Source organism: Lampetra fluviatilis, chromosome 39 (genome assembly GCF_964198595.1).
Source record: "Lampetra fluviatilis chromosome 39, kcLamFluv1.1, whole genome shotgun sequence".
Taxonomy (NCBI): domain Eukaryota; kingdom Metazoa; phylum Chordata; class Hyperoartia; order Petromyzontiformes; family Petromyzontidae; genus Lampetra; species Lampetra fluviatilis.
This window is the reverse complement of record NC_136313.1, coordinates 5,825,032-5,838,896: the sequence shown is the minus strand read 5'-3', so window position 1 is coordinate 5,838,896 and position 13,865 is coordinate 5,825,032. Positions and strand designations below refer to the sequence as shown.

The window sequence follows — 13,865 nt, the reverse complement described above, 5'->3', positions numbered from 1 at the left end:
CAGGTCGCCCCCAGGGCGACGGCAGAAACGATATTTGACGGCCACCCGGCAATTCAATACAATTCTCATTGATTTTGATCAAAATGGGCATTCTAGCCAAAAAAATCGGTGCCTAATAAGCAAGGAACCGCCAAAGATCTTGATATTAACACAACACCCGAAGCCGACACATCCCCAATAGATATCTTAGCATCCACCTGGTCCCCACAGTGCTGACTCAGATGTCTCTCTCTTCTCCACCAGCAGCCCCTCTGTTGGCCTCTGTCGCTCCTGTAGCCCCCACAGCAGCTCCGCTGCTGTTACTCACTCTCAGCCCCCCCTGGCTGTAATCGCTGCTGCTCTTCTCCCTCTTGCTTACTCCGCAGCGCTGACAGCCTCGTGCTGTCTCTCTCTCTCTCTTCGTCGCTCCTGCGACTCTCTGCAGCCACACCGCTGCCTCTAACACACAGCCTTCCTGGCTGTACTCTCCGCAGCTTCTCACCACCCTTTAGCTCCCTGCTATTCTCCGGGGTTGGCTCCCGCTGGCCAACGGTGCCCCCTCCTCACGTTCGCCCGCGCGGCCCCACTCTTTTCCATTCACACCCCGACTGACTTCTCTTTCCGGTTTACCCACTTAAGGACCCCAACCTTTCACCCACGTCACCTGGCTCCGCCTCCCCGTGACGTCACATCCGGAAGGTCGCTTACGCCCGCATTACACCTGTATCTGCGTATCGTGTGCTGTGCCAAGAACCGTACAGCTGCGTCTCGCTTAACGAGCGAGATACGTTCGACGAAAATTCGTTCAACGATCATCGTTTTCCCATTAACTCCTCTGCTAAAAGCTGAGTTACGTGTCGGCCTCAAAAATGTCCCATTGTTGTACAACTTTTCTTTAAGTGAGAAAGTATAACTTTAAAATAAACGTAATATAACATCGAACCCAAAAACCTTTATTATGAACAATTAGTAACTGGGACCCATTTATAAGTCAAACTGTTCGTAAGTCGGAACACAACAATGTATTGTGTTCAAATGCCCATACGGTCAGTGTTATGAAATGTGTTACGGTTCAACAAAAAAGTGAAGCATTGTTAAACTCGTGAATAAGAAGAAATAGTTTACATTTGCATGTCACGCTGTAAAAAAAAAGAATACTTTACCGTAATTAAATCTTAAAATAAAGTTACACTTTCCTTCAGTCCTGATGCTGTCTACTTTACTATTTTGCAAGTGCGAGTTCGTATTTTAAGTCAATGTACAAAAATACATATTTCATGTAAGCTGGTTCATAAGTGCGGGTGTTCGTATGTGCGGGTGTTCGTAAGTCGAGGCCTGTCTGTACATTGACATCACGAGCCCCCCCTCCCCCTACACGGCCAATTACGAGCGCACACAAAACAACTGCGGGCCACGAAGCGCCCCCTGCAATTGGTTTGATTGGTCTTCGCTCGTTTTGCGAACAAATTGGTCTAAATTCAAATTACTCGTTGCGGCGAATTCGCGTAGAAAGAACGCTTGTAAAGCGAGACACGCCTGTATTGTACTCGCTAACCGTCTGTTCATAGACGCTTTGCAGGAGCTTTATCTATTTATTACGGTGCGGGAGATCATGTTGTACCATTGCGTACCAACTTATATGGTGGTGTATGGCTGCGTGTGTGTCGTTGCACACGTGTTTGTGACGGTATCTGTTCGTTTTATCTGTCGTAATAACACTCCACCCCTCGACTCCCCAAGAGATACAGGACAGTTGTGCAGATAGTGGAGAAGTTTATTTGCCTGGGCAGTTTGCTTTGGTTGCAGAAGTCTCACTCCCAATAAGTCGAGCGGTATCATTTTATCAGCTCATTCATACTGTGTGGAAGCTACCTGGCCTATCACTCCATTCGAAGCTCCAGGTATTATCGGCCACTTTTATGCTCTCCCTTCTCTTTGTTTTCGAAACCTGGGCTCCTCTGGAGGAACATCTGTGCCATTTCTAACTTTCAGGCTGACCTGCCTACGATCCATCCTGCGTTATACCAGGCAGGATTGTGTAAGAAAGTCAGAAGGTCCTGGACACCTTCCCATCAATGAGCTCATTCGGCACAAGAGGCTACGTTGGCTGGGTCACGTAGCCCGCTTACCCTGCTGTGCCATACCCAATCAACTGCTGTTTGACCCGATGGAGCTGTCTAAAATGGGCCGCGGTACAGGCTCGAGAAGATAAGGGCTGATGTGGTACAGAAGGACGTGGAGGAGGTTTCTGAAGTGTGCTACTTTGGCAGTTGGAACCAGTCGCTCTCGGGCAAATACGGAAGGCGGATGAGCGATGCTCCCAACAAAGAGTGGAGCAACGAGCGGTTAAAACGCGACCTACATCTGTCAATAAGTAATTATAGTGACAACATGGCACCTGGGTCTGTTCCGTAACCTCCTGTCAGCAAGCTTTTAACACTCCACGTGGTCTCAGGGTGCACTTAGCCTGGCACAAGCACTGTGATAACGTCACCGCTACTTAGTGGCGAATGGCAGATGTTGTGTTTGTTCTCACGACTTATGCAATTTATATCACGTTGTAATGTTTGGCTGGGGCTGCTATCATTTGAATTCTTTTCAACAAAATGAAAGCCAAATGACGGTACCAGTCGCTTTGGTTAATGAGAGCAATTAGGAATTCGAGATCACTTTTCAAGAGAAGGGATGATGCCACCGTGGTGTAATGGTAAGCAGCACACTGGACTTGCAATCCAGATTCGATTGGATGGCCCAGCGTGGCAGTCAAAACAGGACAAGTTTTATAAAAATCTTAATGCCACTATCCAACCAGAAAGTATAAATCTGTATACCAATTCGTCGATCGGAAGGTCACGTGTGGTGTCATAAAGTGTGCGTAACAGTAGGTGGCACAGGTAGTGCACCGGGATCTGTCCCGTGGCCTCCTGCCAACGGGCGTTCAACACCACGTGGCCTTAACGTGCACATAACCTGGCACAGGCACCGTGGTGACGTCACTGCACTGTTGTAGTGAAAGCAGGTGCTACCACAGTATGCACTGCTGTAATCATAGCAGGTGCCACCGCAGTCATTATTCAGTGATGTAGTGGAAGCAGGGTTTACCAGTCAGTATGCACTGCGGTAGTGAAAGCTTTAAGTCAAAATTATGGTCCCATTCCAATAAAATGTATTGTTGCGTGAACTTTTCGTGTGCTGTAGTTGTTCACTGTCGATGAGCAAACCAACACCCCCCCCCCATTGTCTAGCCAAAGCCGACAAGAATGTACACGGTCTTCTTCGCTCATGTGTCTCTCCAGCAGATGATACATCAATGTAAACGTAACACAACAAGTATTTACAATTCTAGATTTGAAGCTTTCCTGACTGCAAGGATTCATACTCTTTGTTTTTTTCGGTAAAGTCACGTAGGTAATTTATTTACTTATTTTTTTTTTACCTACGTGACTTTACCGAAAAAAAACAAGAGTCTAAGTATTTACAACATCCCCATCGACTTCAAGCGCGGCCTCCTGGGGGGGTTGGCGGGGGGGGAGCGCACGACTCCAGCAGGATTGGTCCGAAGCGAGAAAAGTTATCATTTGGCAAATATGCTGGCGACACGTAACGCCGTTGAATTAATACCGCGTGGGCACAGAGGGCAAGGGACCGATGAAGTCGCGCCCAGACCCTGGGTGTTGTCGGCGGAGGGTTGGGTTGAAATGCGTGCGTGGTTGGGGGGGTGGGTGTGTGGGGTGGGTGTGTGTGGGGGGTGGGTGTGTGTGGGGGGTGTGTGTGTGTGTCTCTGTGTGTGTGGGGAGCGGTAGTGTAGCGGTTAGCGCGCTGCGCTATGAACCTGGCGACCCGGGTTCGATGCCCGCTCACGGCCAACACCAGTGACGATTATCTGAACAGGTCCTGGGCCTCCCCTAGGTCGACTCAGCCTTAAATGAGTACCTGGTGCGGTGTGTAAACATCGCCACTGGGGAGACAAAGGCGGTAGGGCGTGGTGCTGGCCACCCACCCCCTCGTGTACCGTTCCGGCCTTCATAGGTACTCGCTAACAGCACTTGCCCCTACAGTCTGTTAAGGCTATACGGGGGATCTTTGCCTTTGTGTGGGAGTGTGTGTGGGAGTGTATGGGGGGGGAGTGTGTGTGGAAGTGTATGGGGGGGAGTGTGTGGGGGAGTGTATGGGGGGGGGGTGTATGGGGGCGGTGTGGAAGGGTTGTAGGTGGGGGGGGGTGTAGGTGGGGGGTGGGTGTGTGGGGGGGTATGTGGGGGGTGGGTGAAGGGTGGGTGTGTGGGGGGGAGGTGCGAGTGGGTGAGTGGTCGGTGTGTGTGGGGGGGAGGTGTGTGGGGGGGAGGTGTGGGGCAGGAGTGTGGGGTGGGGGGGTGTGTGAGTGGGTGGGGGGGTGTGTGAGTGGGTGAGGGGTGGGTGTGTGACTTTACCGAAAAAAACAAAGAGTCTAAGTATTTACAACATCCCCATCGACTTCACGCGCGGCCTCCTGGGGGGGTTAACGGGGGGGGGGGGGGGAGCGCACGACTCCAGCAGGATTGGTCCGAAGCGAGTAAAAGTTATAATTTGGCAAAAATGCTGGCGACACGTAACGCCGTTGAATTAATACCACGGTGGGCAACGGAGCGATGAAGTCGCGCCCAGACCCTGGGCGTTGTCGGCGGAGGGTTGGGTTCAAATGCGTGCGTGGTTGGGGGGGTGGGTGTGGGGGGTGGGGAAGTGTATGGGGAAGTGTATGGGGGAGTGTATAGGGGGGTGTGGGGGGGTTGTAGGTGGGGGGTGGGTGTGTGGAGGGTTGGTGTGGAGGGTGTAGGTGGGGGGGTGTAGGTGGGGGGGTGTAGGTGGGGGGGGGTGCAGGTGGGGGGGTGCAGGTGGGGGGGGTGCAGGTGGGGGGGTGTAGGTGGGGGGTGGGTGTGTGGGGGGGTGGGTGTGGGGGGTTGTATGGGGGGGGAGTGTGGGGGGGGGGAGAGTGTGGGTGAAGGGTGGGTGTGTGTGGGGGGTAGGTGTGGGGGGGTGTGTGGGGGGTAGGTTTGGGGGTGTGTGGGGGGGGGGCTCACTTGTAATGCTACTGGAGGAAGTGTCAGAGACGTATTCACCGTGCAGACAACACGAGTTCATATTCGACGTCATCAAAATGTATTATTCATGCTGCTGCTCTTATTAGCATCGCCTCGTTGTCCCGTGTTGCGAGTCTCGTCGTAACAACTGTGGGAAGAAACACACAAATTGTTTATTTAAGTACCATTTTTTTTTATTATTTTACTTGAGAATTTAGCACCAAAAATACTTCGTGAGATTTAGGTTCATTTTGCTGTCTTTTAAAATCGCTGTTTTTTGCCGCTTGGGAGTTTTTTAGACGACAAAGAAGAATATGAAACTAAAATCCCCCGGTAAGTTTTAAACGTTATTTCTCCAACATGTCTTGTTTAAGTTGTTATACAAGAAGTACTGTCCGAATTTTTAACATCCAATGTTGTTCGGGCCAACGTCAGTCCATCGATCAGTTCCAACCGATTAGCACGGTTGGCTACGTACCGTGCGAAAAAAGTTATTCGTCTTTGAAAATAAGTTTAATATATCCTACTGCATACTTTGTTCCACACACTTTGCGCTTCCATTCCCATCTGGTGAGCTTCTGCGGTCGTCTGAAACGCTCTTCCCAATATTAGGAAGCCACTGGAGCTGATTCACTTTTAAATTGAAAACTCGTTTAGATGTCTTTAGTTTGTTGTCCTTCGCCCGCTCGTCCGCATTCGTCGACTCTAAAAACGTGGTTAATGATTTGACTCCGTCGTGGATTTTACGGGATTTCGTTTTTGGTATTTGTTTATTTTAAAAACAAACACAATAGTCAGCCAGGGACCCATGGTCAATCCACTGCTGGATAAAGCCCATCCACAATCCGCCCTTAATTATCCGCCTCTCGCGCGGTCCTGCGATTTAACACAATTATCCAGAACAAAAAACGCAATACTTTGTCATTTTGTAAACCACCGTGGACAGACGGATCGTTGCACCGCGAGAGACCGTGGGAGACGTCTAAAGGTTTGGGGAGGCATTCGTACAGCAGTGGATATAGCCTGGCTGCTGGTGGTGATACTGATGTTGATGATGACAACGTTTCTATTGTTGTATAAGGTGGTCTAGATGTTTTATGACCCCCCTAATTGACCTCGAACATTTTTCCCCGTCACGTTTTCACTTCTGCTTTAAATAAACCTTAATTTTTAAATGTTAAACGTTAGAGAAATTAATGAGGGTCACAAGACATCTGGACCACGCTGGACATACCGGGGATAAATGCTGTCGCGGTGTGCACACCTGTATTCGACTTTCCATTGTCTTCAAAGTAATTTGAACGTTTGTTTTAGTGCGAGTCCACATACGTAATTCTTCGAGTGTGGTTTGCCTGGCATTGTCTTTGCGTGCGCGTGAGAGGGTGTTTTGTGCCTGTATCTGCATATCGTGTGGTGTGTCAAGGACCGTACAGCTGCGTTTCGCATAACGAGCGAGATACGTTCGGTGAAAATTCGTTCAACGATCATCGTTTTCCCATTGACTCCTCTGCTAAAAGCTGAGTTACGTTTCGGCCTCAAAAAATGTCCCATTGTTGTACAACTTTTTTTAACGTGAGAAATTACAAATTAGAACTTTAAACAGTAAAAACAGAGCAATGTAATACAATACACTATTAGACATTGTAAAAAATAAAATAAAAAGTCCATCCAATGTGTTCGTGAATTTTTTTAATATTTTAGGCAGGAAATTCGTTTTCAAATTTAGATATTTTTCTGGGTTGGGACCCCTAGACACCCTGGAAAATTTGGTCCCCCCCCAATGTTGACTCCATGGTTACGGCCTTGAATGATATTAACGTGTTTAAGCAAACAGATAGTCCACCGCCGGCTGCATTATTATCGAAGCTCCACCCGTTTCCTATGCGTACTTACATTGTCAGTAGACCCCCCATACGCAAGCGTACGTATTTGGAATAACCCCGCCTTCCCCCTCCATGTCTACGTACTAAATGGATGGCCCCTACTTTGTGTTCTAGAGGTCACATGAAGGGGGGTTTCGGGGGGGGGAGGGTGGCGGTGGCTATGTGGTGACCACTTCCCGTGGTCCGTTCTCTAACACGAAGTGAGATCGCGATGCCTTGCGAGAGATCCGAATGGATTAAACATCTCGTGCGAGTGAAGTGCGATAGAACAACCGGGATAACATTGAAAAGGAAGTGCCCCTGCTTAACCTTGTAGACTACCGGGGCAAGGAGCTGTTAACCAGCACTGGGGAAGAAACTTAAGAAAAATACAGAAAGAAAATGCTTTTAACCGCTTGATGGGTTATTGTGGGAGAGATTGTTGCACAGGTCAGCATTGGGAGTGTCTGTGTATGGGAGGAAACTGGAATTCCTGGGGAAAACCAGGAATTATGTGGCTCAAAGTTGGGGGTGTTTAAAATATATATGAGTCACTTATTTGCAAGAAATACTGGAACATTCTAGACCTTAAAGGGGAAATATAGTCAGCATCTTTATGAAAAAAATGCAAAGGTATCAGTGTATTTAAAAAAACTGCCCAAGGTCAATCGTTACTCATTAGCACGAGGGCTGTTGGCACAAGTCGCCTCACCATACCTTTGGGGTAATTTTGATTAGGAAGGGTGTTTCGATGATAATTATTTAATACGCTGCTATACAATTGGGAGAGGTTTGGCAGCCCGTGGTGGTCTTGAGGCAATTGCATGAACGCGCAAAATTGCTGCAAAACTCTGCTCTGTTATTAAGCTGAGGTGGTACCATCTGGGACGTTGTAGCTGCCTCGGGGTGGTGGCTGTGGGAGAAGCAAAACCTGTTTCTTGGACGTCGAGGACGTGCGTCAATGCTTACTAGAACGCGGCCACACTACGATGTATCGTGACAACGCAAGGTCCACGATAATCGCATCGCCCGTTTTGCTTCAGAATTTTTTTTGTCGCGATTATGGCTGCAGATCTTCCCTTGCGTCGACAGGCGTTTAGAGTGTTTGGCTGTTATAAATTTCCACGTGATAAGCCGCTTTGTTGAGCTGTCATTTGTGGCTCGGTCGCTTCTAAAAAAGTCGGCACAAGCCAGAGCAAAGCGGCAACAAATTACGAAATGTGCAGTAGACACATACGGGCTATCTGCCCATGCAAGTACCATTGATGATGTATGTAGAACTTCTTTCGCACTGTACGTAGCCAACCGTACTAATCGGAGGTGCGGGGGAAGGACAACAAACTAAACACATAAAACGATCTTCTTCTTGGTACTTTCGGTAAAGTCACGTAGAAGGGAAATAATAAAATAATAAAAATAAAACATAATAAAATAATTCTCACGACGTTTCGGCCACAACGCAAGCAGCCGTCCTCAGGTGAAGACCAGGTCTGTCGGGGAGACAGCGTCTATGTTTTATTTTTATTATTTCAATTCACCGTTGACTGAAAAACAAACCACAATAAACTTGGCCGTCGAATATTTTCGCCACCAATTTCGCTCACACTGCTCGCCACCCACTCCAATACCTAAGATTGGAAATATTTCATTTCGGACATTTCATGACGCTTTGTGCATTGTGCGTGTGTTTTTTTCTTCCTATTCCGTGCAGTGCTGTGGGTGTGGATGGTACTCATCGGAATCGTGATCAGCATGTGCGTTGTCATGCGCAATGTGAGTATCCAGACCGCGCATCAACATTTGTCATTAATAACAGGCTTGGTATGAAGGCGACAAGTACCATTGATGTTAGGTATTTACGGGCGCGGGTGTAACAAGCACACTGGACTTGTAATCCAGAAGTTACCCCCTTTTGATGCGATCTCCCTGATTGCGAGTTGAAACATTGGACACATTTTTGCGCCTGCTCATCCCAGCAGTATAAATGGGTGTACCTCAGGTGGGTAAAAAATGCAGGTAATCCCACCTCTTCTAAGATGTCTCGTCGGTGTGGAAGCGTAGGCCAGTGAGGCTTTCTTGGATTCAGGGCGCTCTTATTACGTACAATGGGCAGAAAATGTTACCAAAGCGCGTACAGTATGTGTCTATGTAACTCTTATAGTGTTTTATTGTTTGGTCCTTGATGATTTCGACCTTTGGACCTGTGCTCAACAACCGTGTAAATGAGAATTAATCAAGAGGGTCAGGGAAAGCTCCTTCACCTGTGATGCTATATGCACCTGGATGAGCCACATGTGGAGTCAAAAGGGGGTTTCAGTTGCGTTTGTATTTGGCCCGCAAATGCACGGGGTTCCCTGCTCGGAATTTTATTTCCTGACGAGTTTCTTTTCTGTGCCACTTCTCCAGTCACATCCACTGTTCTCACGTACAGATCCATAGACATACATAGAGACCCACGGACTCGCATACACTTAGTTGATCTGTAAAATGACAAAGGAAAAAATTGTCTTACATGGAGACCCATTGACTGCAATCCCGGATCGCCTCCTGGTAAAGTTTGAGAACACGGTGGTTGATTTTGTTATCCAAGGTGCAATCTCTTTGCGAGCCGCCGGCAGCGACAAGTTCAAGACCTTGGTCCACACATTGACGCAGGGATACGAGGGCCCGTCGACCCGCACTGTCATTTGCAGGGTTTTCGAGCTTCACGCCATCATGCTGCCCATTGTCGGGGCATTCTCCAACCTGGACGTCGCCATCTCGCTCACCATCGACGGGTGGTCGAACCGCAACCTGAAGGGATTTTGGATGGTCACAGTGCACTGGATCGACACCAAATCTGGTGTGTCGACATCCATGCTGCTATTGATCCTCGATGTGCAGTCTGTTTGAGCACCTCCAAAGCCTTGGGCACAATGTCTCGACCAAGCTGCTCGCCGTCACCAGCGACAATGGCTCCAATGCGAACAGTGCTGTCAAGACGTTGTTCGCCCTGGTCAACGCGGACGCCGGATATGAGCAGTTGTGGGCTTGCCACCATATCGCACGGATCATATGGTCCAGATCGTCGTCGTCCAAGTTCTCAAACTGATCAAGTCGACCAACGCCGAACTGCACGAGGCGCTCGTCAATATCAGGCGCAGCAAGGTCGTCCGGCAGTCGTACCGCCGCGAGGCCGAGATCGCCAAGCTCGCCAGCAAGGAGCCGACGCGCCAGGGCTCGCCGACCAGGTGGAATTCGACGTTTGACATGGGTGACGACGCCATAAAAAAGCGTGTCCCATTGGACATTATCATGGCGCGCTTTCAGGATGTGATCGGCGTCGGTGCTTTCTCTGAACTGCAGTGAGAAAACATCGAGGGCGTGATAGCATTCCTGCGAATGCCTTGCCAGATCATGACGTCGTTGTCAGCAGACCGCAAGTCGACATTGGATATCGTGCCAGTGACGATGGAGCACCTGATTCATCATTGCAATTGCGGTGAAACCGCTCTTAGAGCGATAGATGAGTCCTTGACCGCGACGGGTTGAAGGCCGAGCTGGTGCGGTACCGCGACTTCCTGGTTCAGGAACCCGCCATTGTGGCATCCTACTTGAATCCACAGCTGCCGAAAACGACAGACCAAAACAAGCTGGCTACACTGAAGGCCACGATCCGCTCTGTCCTGCAGCATCGCTATTCGGACGTGCTCGCGATCCTGCCGACGGCAGTCGCTGCCCATATGGAGGAGGGGTTGCTGTTCAGCACCCTATTCAGCAACGTTGGCAGCTCCATCGACGACGGCGATGAAGCTGATCGTTTTCTGAGCATGGGCGTCACGACCGCCAGCGCCTTTATTGACATAATGCAGCGATGGTCTCCCCGCAAAGAGCTGCTCCGCGCCCACTACAAGATGGCCTGCGACTACTTAGGAGCGCCGGCGACGTCAACTCCCTGGGAACGCGTGAATAGTGGAGCTGGGCGGGAGTTCACGGTGTTCGCCAGTCACTGTCAACGACGCTCTTCATCCAGTCCATGTGCTTGCGCTTGTGGTTTGCGGCCGGCTGCCTGAAGGTCCCTTCTAACCGGGCCAGAGCGGCGCAGGATCTTATTTCCCGTCATTCGTCTGAGGACGACGGCAATGACGAACTTGATCAGGTTGTTGATGAGATCGTCATCGACCAAGACGACTGGGACGAGGAAGTTATGGAGGACGGTGTTGTCGACATCCTCAATGCCAGATTCGAGAGTATTCTACATGAATAAAGCGCTCTACCTCGCATTTACCTTTTATTAACCTTTTTCATGTGTAGTACCCCGGTAATTACCCTGTAATCGGGTAATTTGTATGGGGAAAGGGTAAAAGGTAGGGTAAAGGTAGGCTCGTTGCTTTTTAACTATTACTTTTTACCTTACCTTGCTAAATGGTAAAATGTAAGAGTAGAGTGATGGTATTGGGGTAAGGTAAAAGGTAGGGTAAAGGTAGGCTCGTTATTACCTTTTACGTTACTTTCCCACGGACTAATCGCAACTGCATTCACATCAACCCTTTTCCCGTTTCGAGATATCTGCGGTTCAGCGTTAATTTGATTTAGAGAGGCGTAGTAGTGCCGTTGTTTTTAAAGACGTTACTCACCACAGAGAACTGTAGCAACACGACCGCACTCTGTGATAGCTGGTGCCAAACTGTGCCACACCGCCTCGTGCATGGCCTTGTGGGAAAACTCCGTACGTCTTCCAATATGAATAAGTACCGATAAAATTATTTTAGTTTTTCTTCCGATTTCGTTCCAATGATGCACACATACACCTGCCCACTCATCTGTCATTGATGACACGGAGAAAGAGGGGGCGGTTGGGCTGAGCCCCTTCTCCTCCTAACAACCCCTTCCCTGATCATCTCATTTTCATCATCATCATCATCGTCATTAATATTAAAGGTATGTAAAATGTATGTAATGTTTATTTCGTGGGGAGACATGGTTGGTTTAGGAGTGGTTAATAGATTTAGCCTTCTGGGGAATACCCCTCGAGAAGTTACCAAGATGCATCGTGAGGCGGTATCTATTATGCGATGAATCACCCCCAGTGAGGAGCTCGCATCTGGCATCAATTCCAAATGGCTCACATGACGAAGCCTAAACAGACTGAGAGTGGATTTCGGCAGAAGGTGACTCTCTCACAATATCATGGGGTGGGGGGGGCTTCTACACAGGCGACCAATATGCTTGTCAGGAGAAGCAAAACATGGGATCATCTCCCGAGATGCCCTGCAGCAACCACAATGGCACTCCTCAAGATTTGGCAATGCCAACACCAGAAGCGGTGGCCTGTGCAGAATATTGGGAAAATACCATATAGGTTGGACACGAGACAGACAGAACAAGAATCAAAATGTTTACTTATGTTTTGTTATGTTGTGTAATGTTCCATATTTAATTCGGTGTTTCTTGAATAAAAAGACAACTTAGTTCAGCGATAACGAGTCTGATCGCAGCCGTGGTTGCTCTAACACGCTATTTCCTACAGGCCCTCTGTACTTTACCCACTGCAGATTTGCCAACCACTTTTTCCAGGAACCTAACCCCCCGCGTTTGGCAAGGGATTGTTGTATCTTTACACATGAGTCAACACATTATTCAACACATTCAAAAGCAACGTACAGATTTGCCTAAAAAAGAGAACATCCTTAATCGGGAAATATATACTTGCAGTGGTGTGGATCAGAAGCACAGAAAATGAAGCATGCTCAAAGTGTGCCAAGAAGCGTAAAGAGGTGCACGCTTGGAATTTATTTGCAACCATAATCCCAATGGTTACCTTAATATATCTGAGTGAGCATCAAACATAAACACCAAACTGCTCTATTTTTGAATAGGCAATACAGCAAATAGTTCACTCGGTTACAGAATCTACAGAGTTTATATGAAATATTCTGGATCGCAGTAGCGGCAACACCCTCACTCCATGCCACTAAAATACAAATGAAGCCGAGAGAGATGGAAGCGAGAGTCTGGACTGCTACCGACGTCAAAAATAAAAATCTCCAACCGCCCCCGGGTTTCAACCTTCGCGCGCCGCCAATGGTCGACCATCAACCGAATCGGGATCAGGCATGGCCGATGCGGCCACCTGATGCCGCAAATGGCGCGTCGAAGATTCTGCAGGGCCTGCGAGTGCGTGGCCACGAGTCCCAAACCATCGACCGGCATCGTAAACACTCCGCCGCTGTCTTTAAGCCCCTTAAAGGAGGGGAACGGATGATGATCCACTGCTGCTTCTCGAACAAACAATTGAGTGGATAACAAATCCAAAATTACATCTTTGATCCGCCGTCATTAGTCAATGCGAAAGAAGAAGAAGATTCCGATCCAAGCAGAAGGGCCTCCACGCGTAGAGGAAGCCTTAGAATGCCCCCACCTCGTGGGTCTCTGTTGTGTACTCTTCCATCCTGGCCACGTCTTCAGAAAGAGGGGGGGGAGATCCGCGCCCACACTTTACCCCACCACACGGGACTTGACTGAGGTTGTGCGACACCCATCGATGCCGCTGAGTGGACAGAGGCAGCGTCGGCGACTTGAAGAAACTCGCGCCGTCGTTTCGTCCGCCGTGCCGGGCAGATGTAATCAAAGTGGCCCAGTGGCGTAGCTAGGATATTTTGCGCCCGGGGACGAATTAAAAAATTGGCGCCCTCCCCCCGTTTAATCACATACCAACATGTAATTACATGACATGTAGGCTGTGTGTGGCGGGATATATACACTTTTAGGTTGAGGTGTAGATTTGTGCAGTAGTTTCAGGCTGCCGCGCCCGCCGCAATAAGTTATAATGTAACGTTGTAAGCCTCATTTTGGCGCCCCTTTACCTTGGCGCCCGGGGACATATGTACCCCCCTGCCCCCCCCTAGCTACGCCTCCGAAGTGGCCCCTCCTCTGGATTGCAAGTCCAGTGTGCCGACCATCACAGCACTGGAAAACGTCCCTCTTCATT

At 49.1% G+C, this 13,865-nt stretch overlaps 1 protein-coding gene across 1 annotated transcript in view; it reads left to right on the top strand.

Moving 5' to 3' along the window:
- Positions 1 to 8,611: 8,611 nt before the first annotated feature.
- LOC144945907 (NXPE family member 3-like) overlaps positions 8,612 to 13,865 on the top strand; it is a 32,650-nt gene continuing 27,396 nt past the window's right edge. The window contains exon 1 of the mRNA XM_078874540.1: positions 8,612 to 8,668. Coding sequence (XP_078730666.1) covers positions 8,621 to 8,668 — 48 coding nt within the window. The 5' untranslated portion in view covers positions 8,612 to 8,620. The remainder of the gene's footprint in view (positions 8,669 to 13,865) is intronic.